Source organism: Odocoileus virginianus, chromosome 8 (assembly GCF_023699985.2).
Source record: "Odocoileus virginianus isolate 20LAN1187 ecotype Illinois chromosome 8, Ovbor_1.2, whole genome shotgun sequence".
NCBI lineage: Eukaryota > Metazoa > Chordata > Mammalia > Artiodactyla > Cervidae > Odocoileus > Odocoileus virginianus.
Window position 1 is genome coordinate 80,055,535 of NC_069681.1, and position 24,801 is coordinate 80,080,335.

The 24,801-nt window shown below is 40.2% G+C and overlaps 2 protein-coding genes across 8 annotated transcripts in view; one reads left to right on the forward strand and one right to left on the reverse strand.

Moving 5' to 3' along the window:
* NBEA (neurobeachin) overlaps positions 1-24,801 on the forward strand; it is a 642,892-nt gene that overhangs the window by 424,224 nt on the left and 193,867 nt on the right. For all 7 annotated transcript variants that reach the window (XM_070471793.1, XM_070471794.1, XM_070471796.1 and 4 more), the window contains one exon: positions 14,518-14,654. In XM_070471793.1, coding sequence (XP_070327894.1) covers positions 14,518-14,654 — 137 coding nt within the window. The remainder of the gene's footprint in view (positions 1-14,517; positions 14,655-24,801) is intronic.
* MAB21L1 (mab-21 like 1) lies at positions 15,944-18,938 on the reverse strand. The gene has a single exon (XM_020893452.2). It carries the CDS (start codon positions 18,320-18,322, stop codon positions 17,243-17,245), a length of 1,080 nt encoding a protein of 359 aa, XP_020749111.1. The 5' UTR covers positions 18,323-18,938; the 3' UTR covers positions 15,944-17,242.

Sequence of the window (24,801 nt, forward strand, 5' to 3'; positions counted from 1 at the left end):
CAGGTTAACTTTTAAATTCAGTTGAAAAGTTATGAAAATCAGTGAAAGCTTCACCTTGAATATCTATACTTCTTAGCCTATCTTCACTATTTTTAGTGTCTCCAAGGCCATTTTAGAGTCTGTAAACATTTTACATTTTAGAGTCTGTATCTGCCAAAGTGTATGTCTCCTCCAACCATGGATTCTGTAGTCTATAAAAACACTTTTAAGGTACTTTTAACTGTAATGACATCCCACCAATCAAATTCTGTAAATTTAAAATATAAAAGGGCATAATTCAACCATGTTTATTACACATAAACCATGATTCTGATCATATAATTTTCTTGCATCTTTTTTTTAATTTTAAGAATAAGCATTTCTTTGTTATGCTGCAGATCTTTCAAGACCACGGCGATTAGGTCTCTTTCTTTCTAATAAAGCATTTTAGTTGAGACCTATTTTTATTTTTTACTATTTTTGCTGTATGGAGAGTATCCCACAAAGTAATCTCTTTCAGATTTATAGTTAAACTATAAACTATAGTTAAACTATACCACCAACATGCAAAATAGGGGCAGCTTGCAACTCAACTCAGGTACCAATCAACCATCTCTCTCCTAGGAAGCTAATGTTTCATATGCCATGTTTTTTTTAAAAAAGTATACGAATGAGTACATTTTATTCACTTTTTGAAAATGTATGGGTTACCTCATTTGTCACACTTGGAGAAAAAAGTGTGAGATAACAAAACTGTTTTCTCAACGTCAGACTGTGGGTTTTAGTTAATTGAAGAAGAGGAAGGGGTGAGGTTTCATTATGGTATCACTGCCTCATTCCAGAGTGTTCTGTGCTCCCTCTGAAAGAATTTGGCACTAATTCACAATTAGGTGAAAAACTGATTTTGCCCCCACATTTACAGCAGTGCCATACAAAAGGAAAAATAAGTCTTTCTGCATACTGAAAATATTTTATTTATTTAATTATTTTGCTTCAATGACTTAGTGCTTCAGAGCCAGAGTCACAGGCTGCAGAAGGATCTCCAACATAAATAGTCAGCACTAAGAATAAGTTTTTACATGGAAATCCATTTATACATAGTTATTCCAGTAGAACCTGCTCCATCAGTTCAGTCATTAGTCCAATAAAATATAAATCTGGAACTTTTTATCAGCAAAAAAGAAGAGTAAGTCGGAATTTGCTGGCTAAATATTGTTAAATATCTTCTTTCCAGACAAAATATTTAGGCAGTTTTATTGATCAAAAGAGGACCGATAGTAGCATTTTATGTGTTTTTTTGTTGAAAAGTTCTGTTGAATTTTCCCTTCATTTTTAGCAGATGAAGCAGCTAAATATGTTCAATTTGTATCTAAAATAGGAACCTTAAGAACCAAATATCAGGAAAACGTTCTTAAAAAGTATGGCTGAGTCCCTTCACTTTTCACCTGAAACTATCATGACATTGTTAATCAGCTATACCCCAGAACAAAATAAGAAGTGTAAAAAATAAAATCTTTCTCTCTCTCTGTCTCACACACACACATACTCACACACACAAATAAATCTTGCATCTAAGATTGGATTGTGTGGATAAGTCTGTATTCACCAGGCAGTTTTCAGGGTGTGGGGAGAGGATGAACTAGTTAAGTAGTAAAGAGTAAGTATAGATGGGCAAATGATGCTGGGAGACAGAATTTGCATTTATTGAGAGCAAACAGTCCTACAGGCTGAAAACTTCACAACTCTATGAATTAGGTATTACAGTTCATTCTAAGATGTGTAAACTTAGGGTCAGACTTTGGGGTATTTATTTATGATAACATAACAAATAAATGGGCCAAGAAGTGAACCCATTCTTCTTTCACCAAAAGCCCTTGTTCATCTACTACATCACTGTTTTCTTTTTTTAATCCTAAGTTATAACCTATTATGGGTTAGCAAATCAACTACTTGAACTATTACCAGTGTTATTTATAAATGAAATAAAAGAGAAAAGATTCAAATAGAAAATGTCAAAATTCATCACACACAATAAAGATAAGAGCTGGAAGGACCTATTTGAGTCCTTATTCTCTGTTGTCAGATCCTAACTTGACTCAGGTTGGATGTGGTTATCCAAGCAAAACAAATATAAAATATTCAACATATACTGTGTGCAAGACATTATGGTGGGTATTTGGGGTAAAAAGACACATGATTACAGTTCCTATTTTCAAAGAGTTTATGGTGTAGTGGGAGAACAGAAAATGGAAATTGAAAAAAGAAAAGTCCCAGATATACAAAGAAAGCCGTGATAACACAAAACAGGGCCCTTGACCATGTATATTCTGGAAAGCCTTCCTAGAATGGATGTTTCCTGTTTTGAGTCTGGAATCATAAGTAAAAATTTGGAGTTGTTACAGACAACATGTAAGCATCATATGCTAAAATATCACCTTCTCTGTGAAACTCCCCTCATTCTCAGTTATTCAGGTCAAAGTGTGAGGCAGAGATCTCTGAGCCTGAGATTGACAGGGTTACTGGTGGTGTATTTTGTGCCATGAGGACCCTATATTTTACCCTAAAGACTACAATGAGACAATAATGATTTTTAAGCATGGCAATGGAAAGAACTAATTAATTTAAAAAAAAATTACTCAGGCCACTGTGCTGATTATGATTTTAGGATGTCTAGACTTGAGGTAAGAGGCAGTTGTTGCCCGCATCAGAGGTAATGAAAGCTTGAACTAAACTGATGGTAGAAGAAAAAGAAGGGGCAGCTTCAAGCAACACTGAGGAGGTCGGATGTGAGGGACCATGATAATTGATCAATTGTGAGGAGTAGGAATGAGGAGAATCTGGCCTGAGAGAAGAAATTATCCAGAAGCTATTAAATATGTTTGGGAATGTAAAGATGCAGGGCTTTAGGGGAGAGAGGAATGAAGATGACTGGTCATCCTGGTCTGTTGGATATCTGAGTTTTTCTAACATATATGAAGGTTTGAAATTTGAGATCCAAGTTGGGCATGGAGTTCATAATTTAAACCTCTGAGATCACCCAAGGAAAGTAAGAATATATAAAGAGAAGAGCAGCAGCCAAAAGTCAGATCCCCTGTGGAACAATAAGGTTTAATTGGCCAACAAAGGACAGCATCTCAGGGATACAAGAAGGAGGTCAGGCAGAAAGAGAACAGGAGAGAATACAGGCACACCTGGGAGATAGCGTAGGTTCCATTCCACAAAGCCAGTATTGGAGTAGATCAAGTCACGTGATTTTTTGTTTTCCTAGTGCATAGAAGTTATGTTTAATGTGCAATAGCATTGTGTCTAAAAAAGTGAAAATATCTTAATTTTAAAATATTATATGGTTTAAAAATGTCAACCATCATCTGAGCCTTTAGCTAGTCAGAATCTTTTTGCTGGTGGAGGGTCTTGCCTCTGTGATGGCTGCTGACTGATCGAGGTGGTGGTTGCTGAAGCAGGAGCGTCTGTGGCAATTTCTTAACATAAGACCACAGTGAAGTTTGCCACATGGATGGACTCTTCCTTTCACAAATGATTTCTCTGTAGCATACAACGCTATTTGATCACATTTGCCCACAACAGAATCTTTTAAAATTGAGCTTTGTCCTCTCAAACCCCACCGCTTTATCAGCTAAGTTTATGTACCATTTTTTTTTTTTTTTAAAGTATGTATGTATTTATTTACTTGGCTGGGCTGAGTCTCGGTTGTGGCATGTGGGATCTAATTCTCTGACCAGGGATTGAACTGGGCTCTCTGCACTAGGAACGTGGAGTCTTAGCCACTGGATCACCAAGGAAGTCCCTATGTACCATTCTTAATCCTTTGTTTTCATTTCAGCAGTCTTCACAGCAACTTTACCAGCAGTAAATTCCATCTCAAGAAACCAGTTTCTTTGCTTATCTATATGAAACAATTCCTCAACTGTTCAAGTTTTATCATGAGATTGCAGCACTGCAGTCACATCTTCAGGCTCCACTTCTCATTCTAGTTCTCTTGCTGTGTTCACCACATCTACAATTATTTTCTCCAGTGAAGTCTTGAACACCTCAAAGTCATCCATGAGGGTTGGAATCAGCTTCTTCCAAACACCTGTTGACATTTTTATCTGTTCCCATGGATCACAAATCTTAATAGCATCTAGAATAGTGAATCCTTTCCAGAAAGTTCTCAAATTACTTTGCCCAAATCCATAAGAGGAATCACTATTATGTCAACTGCAGTCTTATAAAATGTACTTCTTACAAGGACTTGAAAGTCAAAACAGCTCCCTGATCCATGGGCTGCAGAATAGACATTAGGTTAGAAGGCATGAAAACAGCATCAATCTGTTTGTACATCTCCTTCAGAGCTTTTGGGTAACCAGGTGGTTTGTTAAGGAGCAGTAATAATTTGAAAGGAATTTTTTTTGCTGAGCAGTATGTCTCAACAGTGGGCTTAAAATATTCAGCAAACCAGGTTGTCAATAGACATGCTGGCATCCAGGCTTCATTAGTTCATTTTACAGATTACAGACAGAATAGTTTCAGCATAATTCTTCAGGGCCCTAAGATTTTCAGAATGGCAGATTCGCATTGATTTCAACCTAAAGTCATCAGCTGCTTTAGACCCTAACAAAAGTCAACCTGTTCTTCGAAGCTTAAGGTATTGACTTTTCTTCTCTGGCTTTGAAAGTCCTAGAAAGATGGCATCCTCTTCCAATAGAAGGTCATTTTTCATCTACATTAAAAAAAAAAAAAATCTGTTGTTCAAGATACTGAATTAAATATCTTCTGGAAAACTTGGTGCAACTTCTACATTAGTACTCGCTGCTTCACTTTTTACTTGTATATTATAGAGATAGCTTCTTTCCTTAAACCTCATGATTCAGCCTCTACTAGCTTCAGACTTTTCTGAAAAAGTTCCTCACCTCCTCTTTCAGCCTTCATAGAATTAAAGAGAGTTAGAACCTTTGGGTTAGACTCTGGCTTAAGGGAAAGTTGTAGTTGGTTTGATCTTCTATCCAGATCACTCAAACTTTCTCCAATCAGCAATAAAGGTGTTTCCTTTTTTATCATTCATGTGTTCACTGATGTAGCACTTTAAATTTCCTTCAAGAACTTTTCCTTTGCATTCACAACTTGGCTAACTCTTTGGCACAAGAGGAATCACTTTTGATCTGTCTCTGCTTTCAGCATGTCTTCCTCACTAAGCTTAATCATTTCTAGCATTTGATTTTAAGTGAGAGACCTATGACTTATTCTTTCACTTGAACACTTCAGGGCCAATGTAGGGTTATTAATTGGCCTAATTTCAATATTGTTGTATCTCAGAGAACAGAGATACCCAGGGAAAAGGAGAGAAACAAGAGAATGCGCTGGTCAAGGGAACAGTCAGAAGAAACACAACATTTATCACTTAGGTTCACAATCGTGGTGAGGTTCATGGTGGCCAAAAGCAATTACAGTAGTAATATCAAGGATCACTGGTCACACATCACTGTAACAAATATAATGATAATGAAAAAGTGTGAAATATTATGAGAATTACCAAAAGGTGACACTCAGACTTGAAGTGCACAAATGCTGTTGGAAAAATTGGTGCTGATAAGAGTTCCTGTATGCAAGATTGCCACAAACTTCAATTTGTTTTAAAAAAAAAAATTCTCTGTCAAGTGCAATAGCATGTGTTTTGTCTGTAATATACTTCAGAAATCAAGGAACTCAGTAATTTTCAAACTGATATTCTTTGGAACACAGTTATTTTGAAATATGCTAAAGAGAAAAAATATAGTTAAATATATTGGGGAAATTCTGAGTTTAAAAATAAAATGTTACACAGATTGTGTTTTCTTTTTTATTTTTTTTTAATGAATGGAAGGACTTTTCCAAGCCTGTAGCATTTTAACTAACATGTAGGTCCCTAACACCTTGACCTAAGTAGAGGATGAGAGTGAAGCCAAAAGGAGTGAATGGGAGTGATGAACTAAGAGGTAAAAACTGGTGTCTAGAAGCTTAACTAAAGAGAGGAACCAAGATAAGAGAGAAGCAGAAGTAGGGGAGGGTAGGACCGATAGCCAGGTAGAGAGAGCACCTGACTTGAACAGTATGAAAGTTCAAGTTGAGGATGAGCAGTTTTTTCTGGAGAAAACTGGAGGAAAAGAAATAATAATAAATACAGAGGCAGAAAGATCTTTAGGTAGAGGAGGAGATCAAGATAAATAACCAGATTTTATTTTCTGCAAAATATGAGTACTTCACTTATTATGCATTCAGGATGGATGAATGTTCATATGTGGGTTTTTCTAGGAAGGGACCAAATATTTAGTCATCTTCAAGAGATGTGTTAGCTCAAAAAAGGACAGACACCACTGCTCCACACTCTGATACCTGAGCTGTAATCTTTGGTTCCTTAACCTAAAAAATCTAACATTCAAGGCTACGTGTATTTTTCAGTCTCATCCGGCACTGTTCCCCTTCACATCTATTATTTGCTGTCCCATCTGATTGTCTCCTGTGCGTGTCCTGCCCTGTCTATTTGTTCAAACTCTTTTCCTGCTTACACACTCTTCCCTGTACATCCATCTATCCAAATCCTACCCATCCATCCATCCATCACAACTCACTTCAGTTCACTGCCTCGCCTGGCCCCCACCATATTCTCCCCTCAAGAGACTGGAAATCTTACAGTTTGGTGACTGTCTATAGGACTGTTACTATTTTTATGTTCTGCTCTTGGTGGGAAGCTGTATGCCTTGCTCTGCTATGCTAAGTCGCTTCAGTCGTGTCCGACTCTCTGCAACCCTACGGACTGTAGCCCACCAGGCTCTTCTGTCCATGGGGATTCTCCAGGCAGGAATACTGGAGTGGGTTGCTGTGCTCTCCTCCAGGGGATCTTCCCAACCCAGGGATCAAACCCAGGTCTCCCGGCGTTGCAGGAGGATCCTTGACTGCCTGAGCCACCAGGGAAGCCCAGGAATACTGGAGTGGGTCGCCTATCCCTCCTCCAGGGCATCTTCCCAACCCAGGAATTGAACTGGGGTCCCCCGCATTGCAGGTGGATTCTTTACCAGCTGAGCTACTAGGGAAGCCTGGGAGGCAGTATACTTACCAGTAAATACCCTGGAGGCAGGTCACCAGGTTTGAATCATGTCTCTGCCCTTTCCAAGTTGAGTGACCTTCCCTAAGTTGCTTCAACTCCCAATCTCATTTTCTCTCTGTAAAATGGAAATCATAGCTGTACCTATCTGCTGGTGTGTTATGAGGAACAAATGAGATTCATACATGTCAAGTGCTTTAGCAATGCTTAGGTAAACACTTTCTCCCTTATTCCATACTTATTCCTATATATTTCTTATCTTTGCTATGTATTTTAAGCTGTTTGTGGGTAAGATCCACACCTTATAAATTACTGCATTCTCTCAGTGCTTGAAATAGTGAATAATTGAACAATTTTTGTTAGCTACATGAATGAATGAATTAAGTAAGTTCAACATTTGTCTCAGTATTTAATTTACAAAGAGAAAACAACTTACACACTGGGGAAAATGTGGCAGTTATAAAATTATGTCATTTAAAAAATAATAGTATGCATGTGATATATATAGCTGTAATGACCAGCTGCATTTTAACTCCTATTGGAGCATATTTTAAAATTGATCTCATCTATAAAATGCAAAGTCTAGCATATTTTTAAAGGACAACTTGAAATCAATTCCAGAAAAATATAAAAGATGTAATCTGTTATTTTAATTGACCATTTTACTATGATAGATAAATGCAACAAAGATGTATATCATTTTCTGTATTCAGTTGAGAGAAAAGAATTCCCTTGTCTTCAAGTAGCTTATGCCAAATGGGAGAAACAGCCTTCTAAAAGCAAACATTTGATGCATTATAAGTGCTGCAATAAAGATGTGCCCAGGAAACCATGAAAAAGTAAAACAAGTCAGTACTCCAACCAAGGGGTGCAAAGAGTTAGTCCTCCTGTTCCAGTAGATTTAAATCATATCCCCCAGTTTATTCACTCATCCAATCTAGTAGGAAGTTACTCTTCTTGATCATTAAATGATATCCTAGTGCCATAAAAGAGTCAGTACCGTTCCAGAAACTGAAGAATGGATTCCATATGTTGTACTGAACGTGTTATAACTAGAATCACAGTTCTCAGCTGGCTCACCTAGTGAATCAAAAGGCAGAGCAAATTATCACCCACAAACATTGAAATCATCACTGCTTTTTAGTATATGTTTATGCTGGGAAATAATTCAGGAATATTTTACTTAGAGTATATATGCTTTGTAAGCTGTTTCTTCTGTAGAGTTGTCTTTGCCAAAAATACCCTAGTTTCTGTTGGTTTCATTTTAACATAAAGAATTATCTGCTCTACACAAAAGAATCACAAACATAAATGATAGGTTAACTAAAGTCTTAACTTTATCAGATTATCTCTTAGGACTTATAAAATTATTTCTTATAAACACACTAAATGGGATTTTAGATAGATGTCCTACCATGGTGAATAGATATTTTGTTAAAATGCAGTCTTCAGTTTATCTTATATAGAGGGCTCCGTTGTTTCTGTTCCTGCTTCAGACTCTGGTAAGCGGAGTTTTACCAGAAGTAGGTCTGCTCACCTCTGAAAAGACTCATGTGTATTCTGAAGCATCTGTCTCATTTTACACAGTAACAATCTAAGGAAGACACTGCACAGCGGAATGATTGGTTATTGTTCATCTCAATTTATGGATAGATTATATTCAAAATTTAAGGATAGATTAGGTTCGCTTCCCTGGTGGCTCAGCTGGTAAAGAATCCGCCAGCAATGCGGGAGACCTGGGTTCAATCCCTGGGTTGGGAAGATCCCCTGGAGAAGAGAACAGCTAACCATGCCAGTATTCTGGCCTGGAGAATTCCATGGACTGTACAGTCCATGGGGTCACAAAGATTCAGACACAACTGAGTGACTTTCACTTATGTTCAGAAAGTCACCAAAGAGCACAAAGAGGCCATTTCTTGGGCACAGTGAGTTTTGTATAAAATTTGGATTTATGGAGTGTTCATAATAGGTAGTGTGGGGAAATGTGTGTGTGTGTGTGTGTGTGTGTGTGTATGTTAGGGAAGGAGGTGATAATGCTGGAATGCAAATTTATTACTCTTGGGTTATGTATGCTAAGAGTTGTTCAAGTTATATTTTCCTGATTTAAGCAAAAATATTCTGGAACTCTTTTCACTGCAAGAAAAGTTTCTGAAAATCTCAGAGCATCATTATTCTGGTAATATATGTGGACCACTATCAATATTTTCTGCACATAAATAAAAACGTCACTGGTAGCCATTTTGTTACTTTCATTTTTTTCTGAGGCATTTCAAATACTTGAAACCCTGGAAACTACTGTGGGTAGTAGGAAACTCAGATCTTCTGCAACATTCACCCCTAACTGCCCTCGCCCTTAGGCACATACACAAACACCTCCATTTTCTTAATGGTTAAAGTTTTCCTAGTATTCCAAAACAAAGTTCCAGCTTTCTCATATTCTCATAGTCTTCAGTTGCTTTGAGATTAAACATTTCATTCATGTAATCCTATGGTGTAAACATTCCTTTAAATTGGTAGTGCCCTACTTAAAAATAAGTTCAAAGCAGCAATAAATATTTTAGATATGTTCGGTCACTCCTACCATGAGTTATTTTCCTACAAATTCTATTCTCACTATAGAAGTGTTTGTAAAATTTTACATACTATATTTTTGTCCTAAAATTTTCTGGAATGATACCCTTTTCCACTAAACATAAAGAATCTCACATTAGTTTTACTTCTTCTAAATAATGCAGGACTGTAAGTTTAGTAATTTTACAAAGATTAGTCAATGCTTATTATCCCCCAAATAATGGTCTTTTATGTGTTCCAACAGCAAATTGAACGTGTGGTTTCAGAGTAGTTGAGGGTGGAGTAAATCCATATAGCTAATAAAACTTTTATTAATATTAAACTAAGTTTAGAAAATATTCAAGTGACTCTAAAATACATCATAATTTCATGTATACTAAGTATATTTTTTTGCCAACTAAAAGTCGTCAAGTAATTGTAATGATGCCAATTTTAATTGAATTTCAAGCCCTTGTTCCTATATATATATATTCTTTGTCTTGCTTTATATTGAAGCTTGTAAGAATTTTAGCAGTTTGAGAATTTAATCACCATAATTGACTTTTAATAGCTGGAATGCTGTTGACCCCCTCCCTAAAAAAAGAAAAATGATTAATTCCTGAATCTAAGGAAGAGAAAAGCAGCCTCTGACCTCAGGAAACTGGCCTGACCCTTACAAGGAGGCCTCAGGATCACTGGGAACTGGCCTGGGGCTCACAGCTCCGTCATGATGTTCTCCTGTTGGACATAAACAACCTCACAGAACACCAGCATCAGACAAGTCCACATGATGATGTGAGGCAAAAAAACACTATAATTTTGTCTAAGCACAGACAAAAGCAAGATCACTCTATACAACTTGCCTGAACATTAACATCCTCCTTTCCTCCTCATAGGAGTGACTGCTACTTCTCTATCAATTACAGTTTTAGCCTAGGTCTAGTCCCTAAGTTGTGTCCGACTCTGTGAACCCATGGACTGTAGCCCACCAGGCTCCTCTGTCCATGGACTTCTCCAGGTAAGAACACTGGGGTGGGTTGCCATTTCCTTCTCAAAGGGATCTTCCTGACCCAGGGATAGAAACCCACTCTCCTACACTGCAAAGTCTTTACCATCGAGCCACCAGGGAAGGTCTAGGCCTAGATAAAATTTATTAAGCCATCCAATCACAGAATTATCACCAATCCCTGACAGAGCCCAATCCAGAGCAAAGTTCGGCCTCTTTGAACCCTTCCCCAAATCACTTAACCGGAGCTCTGATCCTACAGCAAGTCCTGCTGACACCCTCTTACCTAGTCATCCCATGGCTCCTTCCCATGTCTCCCTCACAGCAGCGAGCAGTTAGCACTGCCTTCTCAACTCCAGTGGTGTTCCTGGTGGTTTTTGGCAGGAGGGTATTAATACATCCATAGCCCCCAAATTGTGACTGTTGAACTAGCAGTTAAGTAAAAATGTAAAAGACCTGTGTAACCTGTGAAGTTCTGTTTAAAAACTGATGTATCATGACTTCTAGGCTTAGAATTTTGTTCTCAGTGAAATCCTCTGAACCCACAAGTGGTTTTTAACATTCTACTTTTAAAAATATATTTGATGAATAGTTCCCTTCCTAAATATAAAACATATGTATTTTCTACTCTACTCTGCCCCTCCACTGAATAAAGATCCCATGGCTCTAAAGAGAAGTTAATTCTTCTGAAGAGTTTCCATTATGCTTGGGTAATCTTTGTTCTAGTTCAGATTTTAAATTAGCATCTAAATTAATGGTAAGTCATATCCCTGTCCTCTCAAATAGTAATTGATCAATACTTCTTAGACATTATAGTGCCAATTCTAAAAGGTAAGTAACATTTATTTTTCCTTTAGTTATTACTTTTGATGGTAGCATTTTAAACCATTGGATGTAGCAACACAAAGGGGGGGTGGTTTGGTTCCATCCATTTGTTTCACTATCTTTTAATATCCATCACTTTATTTCTGTGTGCGCCTGAGGACCTTGATATAATGGATCCTTTTATTGCCATAGTAGTGATTAGCATGAATAGATCTACATCCAGTCCCCAATTCCCTACACCAAACAGGAGATTAAATATGTATCTAGTTATCTTCTAGAACAGAATCTGCCACATCACTCTGTCTCTGACGTCTAGACATGCTGCCCTTTCTAAACTATTTTTATTTGGAAAGGAATCCAAGGTTTCCAAATAACCAGATCTTGCACGTGGAAGATGCTGGGTGCTGGTTTGTGACCGTGCCTTATGTAAACATTTTAATATCGGATCCCTAAAATCCAGAGGCTCCCCCAAAGGGGATTAAAACATAATCCCCTCTCTGTTACCGCTGTGGTGGATTAACTCTGTTCTCTCTGCGGCTGGTTTGCTCCCTGAAGGCTACAACAAAAAGACTCAGCGCTCCTTAAACATGCTATGGAATTGGAAGTTGTAATTGGAGATTTCCAAAGGACAGGGGTAAAAATGACACATTATTAAGGCTGAATATTTCATGAATGCCTTTCTTAAAGAATGACCAGTTCGAAGCCCTTTTATAACCTCCCCCCCCCCCCCGAAAAAAATACCAATTCACTAGAACGCCTTTGGAGTAAAATCAAAAGGAAACGCAGTCGCCTTTCAGAAAGGCAGAGAAACAGGTAGCCGAAACATGTTCCCCGTTAAAAGTTAAAGGAATTGTGTACTTAAAATTCATAATACCGTATATTTCGGTCAGTCAGTTTCTGTGGTTTTAATAACGGGTATCATGATTTTTCTCTTTTTTCCAATTTAATTGTTTGGATATGTTAAACTGTTTTTTAAGAGAACGAAGCAGTTCGCCATTTTTAATGTTTTTGACCATTCATCGTCTCCAAATACCAGAATATTCTATGAAACCAGAGATCAGTAGCTTTCCGTGTTTAGAATGAGGACTTTGCTGAGGGTTCATCAAGGCCCAAAGATATGTAGGAAGACAGTGTTTCCGATGTGAATCAGGTCACCTTCTTTCTCACCTCGCCCCAGCCAAGAGTGAACCTCCCGGATTTCTCCCGAAGAGAATACGAAGAGTGGTCTCCAGAGGAGCGACACGGCGGCTTAAGGGTTAAGGGAGCGGTTCGAACCGGCCGGAGCGCGGGGGCTTCGGAGGAGCGCGCGCGCAGACCCTCCAATAAACACAAAGGAGGGCCTGGGGAATAGAAACCCAAATCCACTTGTAATCGTACAAGAGATTCGGGCATAATTACTTGAGCAACCTAGATTAAGATTGATGAGCCTTTAAAGTGGCGCTTCAGATCGACCGCCTCGCCCTTTGGAAAGAAAAACCTTATGGAGCCAAGGCGGACCCCCGACTCCGCTCGGCCCCAGCGGAAGCTGCCCGCCCGAGACCTGCGCCGGCAGTCGGCGCGCCCCGGAGCCGGGCGGGCGCCCCGGGGCCGGGCGGGCTCCCCGGCTGCGGCCTCGAAGGGGCTGGGAAGCGGCACAGTGAAAGCGGGGACTCCGCGTGAGCCCGCCCCGAGCGGGCGGTCCCGACCGGGATGCCGGCTGACACCCAGTGTGCCCCACAGCCACCACCCCTCCCTTTAAACGCGACAGCCGGCCGAGTCCTCCTTGGTCCTCTTGCAGCAGAAACGCCCGGCTTTGTGCAGGACGGGGGTGGACTCGGCGTGTGCCGCTCCCTGGAATCGTGGGCCCCGCCGTCGTCCCCGTGCTCGGACGGGGACCAGGCCCGGCCTGCTCGCCGCGGTTCCGGCGGGGCGAACGGGTCTCCCCGCGAGGAGCCGCCGCGCGCGAGGGGCCCGGGCCTGAGCGGCCGCAGGGGACCTACCTTTTCATTGCTTCCCCCCTACTGTTCCTGTGACTCATTTAAGTGTGTGCTGGAGAGGGTGGGTTGGGAGTGCGGGGGGGTGCGGGGATGGAAGGGAATATAATGAACCCTGGCTACAGAATAACGAATGCATTATTTTTTCTAAGTCTATATTTTAAGTACAGACTTGAAGGGAGGGAAGAATGTCCCCGCTCTACGGGCAATCTTAAAGGGGCAGTTAAGTAACCCCTCCCCCTTTGAATTAATATTCTAATACGTGAGATTTTTAATTTTCGATTTTAACTCAGATGGAAGGAATTCGAAGTAAGCACCTTAGTAGGCACACTTTTTAAAAATCTCTTTACTGAAGCTCAGTTTCTCTAGTCCCCAAAGTTGAGAAAGGGCACTTTGCAGATGCTTTTCTGAGAATCGTTTTGTTCAGTCGTCTTACAATTTCATAGTGTTTGGCTTATTCCAGGTGAGAAAAAAATCACTGCTACAATTTTCTTGCTTTTCTGCATAAACAACGTGTTTAACGTCCGCGTTTTGCGAGTATATCGATGTGCTGTGCACGTAGGGATCCCTTCCTGCAAAATGCAAACCCGTTAGTGCAGTGGGATTTATATATTAGACCCTATACCTCTTCACATCCTCCCGCCCATCCCGGGTGGCCACTGCTGCCCAGTGGACGGGATTTACACGTTGGCTGGTCTTTGGGGACCGTGCTGACTGTCCAGAGCGTCCCTTCGGAAGGGAAAGCCTGTGCGTGCTCAATGGAAAATCAGGGCCTTAGAGAGTCATTCTGCACTTTTAAGTTGGTTAGTGTCAGCACCCCACTAACCATGTAGGATTTCTAGGCCGAGGTTGCAAACTTGCTTACTGAGGGTCACTTATTCGATTTTGTGACCTCTTGGGTTTTTATAGAATTATTTATCTCCAGTCTGGTTATAAGGTAATGTGTAACAACTAAGCAGACCTAGCTCACATGAAAGGAGCTTGCCGCATAATACAGACACAATTTTTTTTCAGTGCATGTTTAAAACCTGAGGTGCCCTTCCGGGAGGGAGCAGGCAAGGGGCAAAGAGGCACAGCCTGACCCCTCTGGTGCCCTCTTCTTTCAGGTCCAGTGGTTCTCAGCACTCCTGCCCAGCTCATTGCTCCTGTGGTGGTGGCCAAGGGGACGCTCTCCATCACCACGACCGAAATCTACTTCGAGGTAGACGAGGATGATCCTGCCTTCAAGAAGATCGACACAAAAGTGAGTGAAAATGATTCCGCGTGCAGTGCCGGTGGCTGTGTGGCAGGCAGGAAGTGTTTTTTCCATTTTGCTTGGTTTTAAATGACAGTGGGGGAGGGGAGCACATTCCCATCCTCACAGAAGATGAAATGAATGAAATAACACTTGCTCTATTTTATGGAATTGGAGAATATCGTAACCATCCTAAGTCCTGTTGTTACATTTTAACAGTCTCTCTGTGCTAGTGCCTTTGTGTGCACTTGGGCAGATTTGGTAGTGAAGCCAGTTGCTCCCAAGTCCCTCGGGTACAGCATCTCAGATTCTCTGGGAAGACTGGAAAAGGGCTCATGGAATTTCTTACTAAGGTCACTTTTAATTTCCAAAAGTATACATTGAAGTATGAATCACTGTTTGTTAAAAGATTGTAAGAAAACTATGGAGGGCATTTAGATATAAATTCCTCTCCATTATTACATCCAGTTTTCATCTCCTGAAATAAGAATGAGTTTTATATGTGAATGTAAGAAGAGAAATCGATTCTCTGAGAAGCGTTGCTTTAAAATGTGTCTACATAGTACGTATTGGTGCTCAGCTGTTTAAAGATGAGGTCTTCTGTGGTTGTAGTGCCAGACAATGTATATTTGGATGATTTGAAATGCATAAATATTTGTTTATTATTTTATTTTGTAAAACTTAAAACTTGAGTATTCAGCAGCTCTATACCTCTGAAGTTTCTTCTGAAATCAATTCCATTGTTTTAACTTTTATGTTACTGTGCCATTTGTAAACATTTTTTTCCTGAGGCTTATCAATTCAAGAACATAAGTCATGCTAGATAAACAAGCATCATTTTACAAAAATCTGCCTTTAAAGTATTTTTCAGAGGCAATCGTTCTAAAATAGCAAAAGACAAATGCTCCCAAAGATCAAGAACTTTATTATTTGTGTTTAATTTATATATAGAAGTAAAACATTATAAAATGCTATTTGTGGAATAGCAATTAAAAGCCTCAAATTTACCTCCACCTGAATTAACTAACCAAGGCCCATAGGTAATTAGCCCCTCCCAGACTTGTTGACTCTTAAAATACTCTGGAGGATAGTCACAGGACTTCTTTTATTTCTAGCTCCAAAAGAACAGAATTTTGAAAATGAGTTTGAATGTAGTGCATTTGATTTTAAATCATTTAAAGTTTGTCTTTATGCTTTTATCATTGGCTTGCTCTATGAAGTAAATGGTAATTTTGGATTTCTGATTAATTTATCCTGCCAGTGGAACCCTTACTGCATAAAATAAGGTTTGACATATATTAGGTCAGAAATTACCTTCATTTTATTAGCATAGTTTTCATATACAAATTTCAAAAGTTTTATTAGGACTTTGTTAAGTTCATTTTTCTTGGAGTTTGTCTGATTTTTAACTCAGCAACCATGACTGTCATGACATATTTCATCCTTATAGTGTCAAAAATTCTACATAAATAATTAACCCAAAAGAGCAGGCTTTCAAAGGTAGATTTAAATTGTTTCTGTTGTCGAATGGAATAGTCTTATAAGTAAGTCAGAAGCTAACAGATCATTATATTATGTAACTATACAAAAAGAGCTTTTTGCCAATATTTTAAGGTTTTATTTTAAGTTATTTCATTAGCATATTTCTCAAAATGTTTAAAATATTCAAGTGGTTCAGTTTTCAAATTGAAGCATTACATCTTTTGACAGGAAAACGATTTAGAGTGAGACACAACAAGTTTTATTTTACTTCATTTATTAGCTTCTAATTAAATAAAAACCAGCAACAGAAATTAAAATCTAAATCACAAAAGTAATTATCCAGTGTATTTCAAGTGCATTTTTCAAATATATAATTCAGATATTCAAGCGTTATTATATAAGCTGAATTCAAATTTCTTTGAATATATTTAAATAACATTTCAAGTATATTTATGGAATGTTAGAAATAGAACAAGCAATATATTTGAAACAAAATGTAAACTTTTTAAAGTTCAGACACTTTTAAAGACAGATAAAAGTACCAGGAGGAAATCTACCTTTAAATTATATCTTTGTTAGTGGAAAATGTTTGGAAGTATCCAAAATGCCAATTTAACTTTTGTTCACCAAATCACAAAACACCAACATCCACACTTTCAAAGACAATGTGAGATCACAATATTTGTTACAAATCAAAATATACATTACACTTTCCTTCAGATGGCATATCCAAATCATGTTTACTCACAGCCAAGATTGCTATAATCCTCTGATAGTTAGGCAGCCTTCACTGCGGTCTTGCGTTACAGCCAGGCTGTTTTCCGGGTGTTCCTGTGTACTTTTCAAGGGCGATAGGAAATCCTTTGTAAAGAAGTCTTCTAATACTTGTGGGTTTGGGGTGTTCTCCATCTGCTCTCCCTACTCCTTTTCTCCCCTTGGAGGGGTGGGTGAGATGATGCCTTAAGCGGTTGAGTTAGCACTCCTTTTGAAGGAAGAGATTGTTTGCACTGCCGAGTGGAATATTAGATAAGAATCGAACAGGAAGTTTACACTGCATGAGAACTTTTAAGGATGAAGAGTATAATCACATTTCGGCTCTCGATTAAAATTGTCCTCTAAAGTTTCTCCAAACTTTTCGGGTTGGTCAGGATCTCCCTCGCCAGTCGCCACGTTTGTTTGGCAGCGTTCTCTAGAGCCGAGTGAGGTTTGCCCTGAAACAGATCTAAGTTCGGTAGGAAGTAGTGAGGACATCGCCGGCACTGCAGGCAGGAGATGAGTTGCAGCAGAATCCCGTTCAGCCTGTCACCCAGGCAGGACTCGTCCCAGTCCGACTCCCGGGGATGCTTCTCGCACTCGTAGGAAACCAGAGTCTTCATGTGGTAGTTGTTGAGGGGCTGGCCCGGCAGTTCCAGGTGACGATCCCGCAAGGTTTTGAGGATGGAGAGGCATTTCTTCCTGCAGCCCCCCATCTGCAGTCTGTTCTCCGCTTCCGCGAACTGCAGCACCCAGGCGTCGCTCTCGGCCGAGCTCTGCTTGCCGGCCAGGGAGTGGCACTCCTTGGACAAGAGATTGAACCCTTCCGCTTTGACCTCCGCCACCCGGTTGGGTCCCGGCCAGGGGATGTGGGGAAGTGGCCAGTGGGCAGCACTCCTGGGCCAGATCCCGGTGCATTTAAAAGCCGGGGTGATCTGCACCACGTACCTGTCTCGGATCCTCAGTTTCACTTCGCTCGTGTCCGCCACCATCTTTACCACATCCCTGTAACTACACTTGTCTACCGCCTGAGCCACCAGCGTCTGAAACCTGGACCGGATTTTGCGCGCCGAGAGGTAGCCGGAGGCAGTAATGAATTCCACCCAGAGGGACATGCTCCTCTTGCGGCCGTCGCTCAACTTGAGCACGGCGCAGCCGGGCAGCGAGCCGTCGTCCACAAAGTTGAACACCCCCATCTGGTTGAGGTAAAGCACCACTTCGAATTCGGTGGGAGAGATGACCTCAAGGCCCTCGTAGCGATTGTCCATCTCGTTGAGAGAGCTGATGAACCGGGGCTCCTGCACCTCCACCTCCTTCAGGACGTCGGAAACGACTTTGCAGACTTCCCGGATAGTTTTGGCAATGGCAGCTTTCCTGGCTTGGCATTTTTCGTTGTAGTATTTATTCAGATGGTAAACCAGCTTGGCCTGGGCCGCTATCATGTTGGGGCAGAGATCCGGGTTGTACACCGGAGTCTCGCAGTAAGCTGTGGGATCCAACGCGGCTGCTAGAGCTGGAGCCAACTTCGGTGGAGAAACGGGCCGCGGCGCTCGGAACTGTCCCAGAAGCGTCTCTCCGAAGTGCGGCGGCGGCCGGGGAATCCCTCGCGCCGTTCTCCCCTGCTTTTTATCTTTGAGCCCTGCCGGCCTTAAAGTGAAAGGTTGTTCTCCCCCCCACCCCTCCTCTCTCTCTCTCTCCGTCTCTCTTCCTCTTTTAAAGAATCCCTCCTTGTGTGAGAGAAGCGCCTGCAGAGATCACCTCCTCAGTTATAAGAACAAAAGTTGCGGCGAGACCCAGCACAGCTCTTCCAGTGGTCAAAGTAATCAGCCCTTTCCCTATTTATTTACGCTTGCCCGTGATCATGGTGTGTGCCGGGCTGGGAATCGGGTGGAGGAGAAGTGTGCTGAGTGTGCGTCGGGGGTGAGTGTGCGTCTGTGTATATGTCAGAAGAAGCTGCTGTTGGTTTGTCTTAAGAGCCCAGATGCACTCGTGTGGAAATTATAAAGGCAGGGCCAGGCAGGCTGGCGGCCAATCGCCACTGGGCTCGTCACGACAGCCTCCGTCAGCTCCAGCCCGGCTAATTAATCCCCCCTCTTGGATATAGGCACACAAACTAAAGGTAGGAGGCTGCTGCTGGGCAGAAAACCACCCAGGCCACCTAGACAGTTTTGGAAATCAGGAGGAATCTCTCAGCTTTGGTATTAATTGAAGCATATTGACGTCTTGAAAAGACTTGGCAAAGTGGTTCTCTTCTGTGCTGAAAAACCCTGCTTGTCTTTTTAACCGACGAAATGCAAATACAGGTGTACTAATGGTCATCCATCAATTGGTGAATTAGATGGGGTTTTCTGAAACAAAAGTCACTAACTTGCATTTAGAGTGAGATAATTAACGCCTGTTAATCCTGGAGGTCTTTTTGAATGCAGGCTGGGAGTTTGCTCTTCAGTGTATATGCAGGCTGGTTTTGGATGGACTGATACCAGTGTAATTTTCTGGATGTTCCCATAGTAGAATGATTTTTTTTTAAATGTTATGCAGTGTTTTACCTATGTTTTTCTCCTCATTTGCAGTTGTTGAAAGGAATCTGAAAATGATTGCTGTCAGATGTTGTCTACTCCAGTTTAAGCTGGGATGTTTAAAAAATGTTTAGTCCACCCCTCCCCCCCATCTGCAGTCGTCTTTGTACTTTGGTAGACTTGCCCAACATTATGACCAAGACACTAACTTTTTGTATGCACTGGCAGACGTATCTGTGAAATAAAACTCTCTCTGAGATTGAGAGATTATCTTAATGTGAGTTCATAATGAGCTGTGTTTGAATACATGACAATTCAGGAGAGGTCATGGAGATGAGACCTAGGGGCAGATACCTATCCTGAAGATTTGCAGGTTCGGGCTTTCTGTCTTGTTTACAGATGTATAATTTAGGATATATCTTCTCTCCTAAGTGTCTTTAGTGGTCATCTGACAGTAGACTTCTAATTTTATAATACTGCATTGACTTGATTAAGGGAAATGGTTAAGATTTTTAAAGAAAATTAATTTGCAGTCACCTGGGATTTTAAAATTTACATATCACTTTAAATAAAACTTTGAAAGAAATCAATATTTTTAAATTTGGAAATCTAAAAAAGGAGGGCAAAATGGATTTATCTAGAGCTTTTTTCCCCCCCTGCTGGTACCAACTGTGTGCTTGATGTACAGAAAGGGGAAGAAATACTACTTAGGGTTTCTGTAGTTGTTTTTAAACCTAGGCAGATTTTTAACACCCTACCTTGAATTTAGATGCTGTCTCTTTCAAATTAAGACTATTTCCAGCAAAATCCTATAATTCCCTGGAACAGGTTTGTAGGCACCTTCTTTCAGAGCCACTTGTAACAAGATCTTGTTCAGGGCTCCCACTTTCTACTCAAGTGTTTGAATATTTTTTCCCCTTTTTTCTTTGCACAGGTACAGCATCATACTTTTTTTGTTATCCAAGGGTGGTAGATTCCGATTTAGCTTAAAATAGTATATGAGATTCGGGGCCCACGGCATCCACCTACTCTGCTCCCCAAGAACCTTGCACCCCCTTAGGAGCGGGGATTGGGCATAACCGCCAGCCCCTCCCTACTTTGGCAGCGATGCGGGTGAACGCACTGCTACCTTTTGGCAGTTGGAAGAGAAGGAAGAGGAGGCAAATCACCGCCGGGGAACCTGCGGCCACGACGAAGACGATGTGCTGATGGTCTCTGGGGGAAGCCACCTCTGTCCCCACCCAGTGCAGGTCCCGCGTGCTCCCCGCCGGTCCCGCGGCCCTGCGCTCCCTGACCATCCTTTCCTCTGTCTGCTCCATGTCCCATAGGTTTTGTGTGTGCGCGCTTATTTGGTATGTTAAAACCTTACTAAGGGTCCAGGGTTTCTCCACGTCTGCTGCAGGCCAAGTTCTCTGCCCACGCGCCCCGCCGCCTCCCGGGCGCGCGTGTGGTCGCGGCCGAGCCAGCGCTTTCTGGTCCCGGGTCGCGGGGCCCCTGCGCCCAGCGCGCTCTCCCTTGGGTTCAGGTCAGAGTGGCCCTTGTTTTCTTGGGCGACCTGCAAATGCCCCCAGTTGTCGAAGACGTCAGGCAGCCTGGGATGCGGAGGCCCCGAGGCCGTTCGGGGGACCGCGGCGGCGGCCGTCCGGGTGGGTCGGACTCGAAGGACTCGAGGCGCGCCGGGCGGCAGCGCTGGAGCCAGGCGCGCAGGTGGCACATCTTCGGGGCTCACTGTGCGGCTTAATTGGGTTAAAGCGGAGCTAAACGCTAAAGCACTTTGTGCAAACTAATTGGTGTAAGCAAGGCCTTTTCACTAACGATTTGCACTTTGAAGGAGAAAAATAGATGGTGAGAAAAGGACTAAGAAACTCGTTAGTCCTAGAGTGTTCCCGGGAAGTGAAGTCTTTGGGCTTCAAGGACGCTGGGACCGTGTTTTCTGAGCTGCTTCCTTCAGCACCCTTCACGCTGGGAGCTGACAGTGATTTACATAACATAGGATTCACCCACCCGCCCTCATCGCCGTGGGTGAACTGGGCGCCCTGGAATAATACTCCCGCGCGAGTACTGCTTGTTGCTGCAACACCGTGATTTTCTGTTACACTGAACACGTGAAATGAATTGCCTTCTGTAGCTGATCCTTCCAGTGATCTCAGACACCTCTCATTGTTGAAGGGAAAATTAAACTATTCTGAGGAGTGTGCTTTCTATCCCCCGCCCCCTTTTTTTTAATTGAAATGACCTATGGAGAGGAACTTAAAATATATAGTACGCTTTTGTGTAATTCTGCTGATTTTCAGCTAGGCTTTGGAGATAGATCTGTTTTGTGGGAGCGACGTATTTAACAATTTTAAAGTAATTTTATCATTTGACCTAGAACTCGTTATTTTATATGGTTGTGTAATGCACGGAAATAGCTTAAAATCAATTTTATTTACTTGTGAAAAGTTCATAAAACAGCTCTAATAACACCAGTCTTACTTGTATAATTTTTTTACTATAAACATAATCATAGTAGTTAGTATTAGAATGAAAGCTTGTGTGTGTCCAGTGCTTCAGGATATAAATACTTAATTGTTTTCATTGATATGCTGTGCAGACATCTTTGACAAGAGCTAATAATAGAACGATAATTGAAGAAAACTAACCTAATTGAAGAAAAGAACCCAAGAATCTCAGGATTTAATGACTTTGAGATGCTCATATTTGAATGGTATTTGGGATTTTCAGGTCTAACCAACTTGACTTTTCCATTTCACTTAGTTCACTAGGTGGCTTTGATTTAAAAAATGGAGAAAATCACAAGCACACCATTATCAAAAATTTTGACTGTTAATGCATATAAAATAATTAAATATTGTGATCCTTCCGCTTCCAAGCATTCAAAATAACAATGGCGAAATAACTTTTTTCTGAAGTGGTATTTCCTAGGTAACTTATTCTCCCTTCTGTAAACCTACCTAACTTATATGGGACACACAAAACAATGAGCAAAGAGACACCCCATTAAAGAAAAACTCTGTTGAGAAATGTAGGAATGCAGAGTTTCTGTTTTTTTTTAAATCCTAATTTAAACATGAATTATATGTTCATAAATTTAAGCAATTGTGACCTTTCATCTGGAAAAATGTATCTGTTAGTTAGAGGATATGCACACACATGTTAAATGCACAGATAGATACTGTTCTGTTTTTTCATGATCTGCTGGCTGCTATTCTACTCACAAGTATTCACAAATATAAAGTTCTATTTTTTTAATATGTGCTTACTACACTGGGGAGATAAAAAGAATATGAAGTTGAGTTTATTAAATTATTTATCCCTACTGCTGGAGTGGTTTTGAAGGCTCATTGTACACATCTGATTTCTTCCCCTGCCCCCACCTCCCAACCCTGGAACCCACCTCCTCTTTTTTTAAAATGCACCTAGGCTATTTCATTCTGCCAGACACAATATATTTCTTTTTTTACACTGGAGAAATTAAAGACAGATATTTGTGCAGGGTTTTCTTTATGTGTCACATTAAATAAAAATAGAGGGAGTTTTTCTGGTGATGTAATTTAATGGTGCATCTATACCTTTCTTTCTGTTGTGACTCCTTGTATAAGAATACTTGAAACAAAATAGCTTGAAAGCTTCAAAAGTTTCAGTGAGTTCTTAAAATAATTATTTCATATTTTAATATCGTCTATGGCAAAGGAGAGCAGAGCATTGAGATCATTGTTGGCACAATTTAGACCCTATTTTATTTCTTTAACCAGAGTATCCTGATAATTGTGGTTACATTTAAAATTATTTTCTTAATTCTTCACTTGAATATTCTAGACTGTTGCCTTAATTTTCCTTATCCCCCTAGTACATGATCATACAGTCACAATGGTAGCAGGGAGTATTCTTTTTTTTTTTTTTACTACTTTGTTGCTTAGAAAATTTGTTATTGGTCTTAATAAATGTTGAAAGGAAAGTAATTTTGAGATTAAAAATAGAAGTTGGAAGTGTACTTTACCAGAATCATCACCACTGCTAGATTTGCAGGTTTGAGTGATTCTGGATAACTCTGGCCAAAACCTTTCTTTTGGTAGAAGAAATAAATTTAAGCCTTGATTATTCAGATCATTGTCTAAGTTTCCTCACTTATTTTGAATGTAGACACAGAGATGCAGGATATTTTAAGTTGTATCCATAAACTGACAAATTTAAGGGACAGGGTTATCAAACAAAAGATTTTCTTATGGTTCACAATGAATTGTGATCTCTAACTGTTTGTACACATTTAAGGGTAGTGAGGTTAATCAATCATTTATTGATGAGGATTACGGAGTATTCCAACATTTCAGTTCCCCATTGACCCTTTAGAAAGTCACCATTATCTTTATAAACTGTAAAATTTAAATTCATTTTACTAGATTTCAACTTATGTTTCTAATTTGGATATTATAAACATAGTATGACATAAATGGGCTCAAGTGATTCTTCTCCACATGAATATATGAAAATCAGGTATTCCTTAAAGCGTCACTAACATGGATTCACAGACATTGGTGCGTGTGACTGTATCCTCCGTGCTCTGAGTGCAGCACAGTTTTGTTGCACTTAGAGAAAACAATGCAATCAGATGTGATTAGCGTCTGTTAATCTGTCCATCTGTAGTGGGCCAGCCAGGATTGCATAGCTCTCGTTACTGTCCCAGACTGTATGTGATTAGCCGCTGAAAACATTCTACGTAACCTTGAGACTAGAATACAGAATGTAGATAATCAACTTACAGTGACTGCATGTCTGAAGTAACATTTTCTATTACTAATTTACAATTTTGGAGCTTATTTCTTAATTAGCAAAGCAGTTCTTCAAAACTAGGGTTTTTTTTTTTAAATGATCAGTAACTGGAGTAATAACTACATTAATAAAACCCATTACCTTTTGTCACATATATCCAATAAAATAAATACTTCATAGCAAAAAAAGGCAATCAGTTTATGAATAGCAATTTCTTGGATAATTTTACATACCGATATAGATTATAACCGTTTTCTGAGAGTAGAGCACGAAAATAACATTTAATTTCTACTGCTGTGTAATTACTTTCATGACACTAGTAATATACACTTTACTACACCTATCTGTACTGTTACTGCTATTTAGTACTCTGTGTACTATTTTCATGAAAGCACAATTTTTCCATATGATTTGTCAAAAATGTCAAGTCAAAAGTACTAATAAGTTATTACTACTACTTTTTAATCTCAATATGTTTGTGTTATCTAAACATCTAGGTCAAATAAAAAACATGAAGAGCATAGTTTGTAAGACATCATGTCTCTGATAAAAACTTGTGAACCTACTGGAAAAAGTTATAGCATTATTATTTTATTTTTATGGGAAATCATTTTTATTATGAAAGTCAGGTTTCT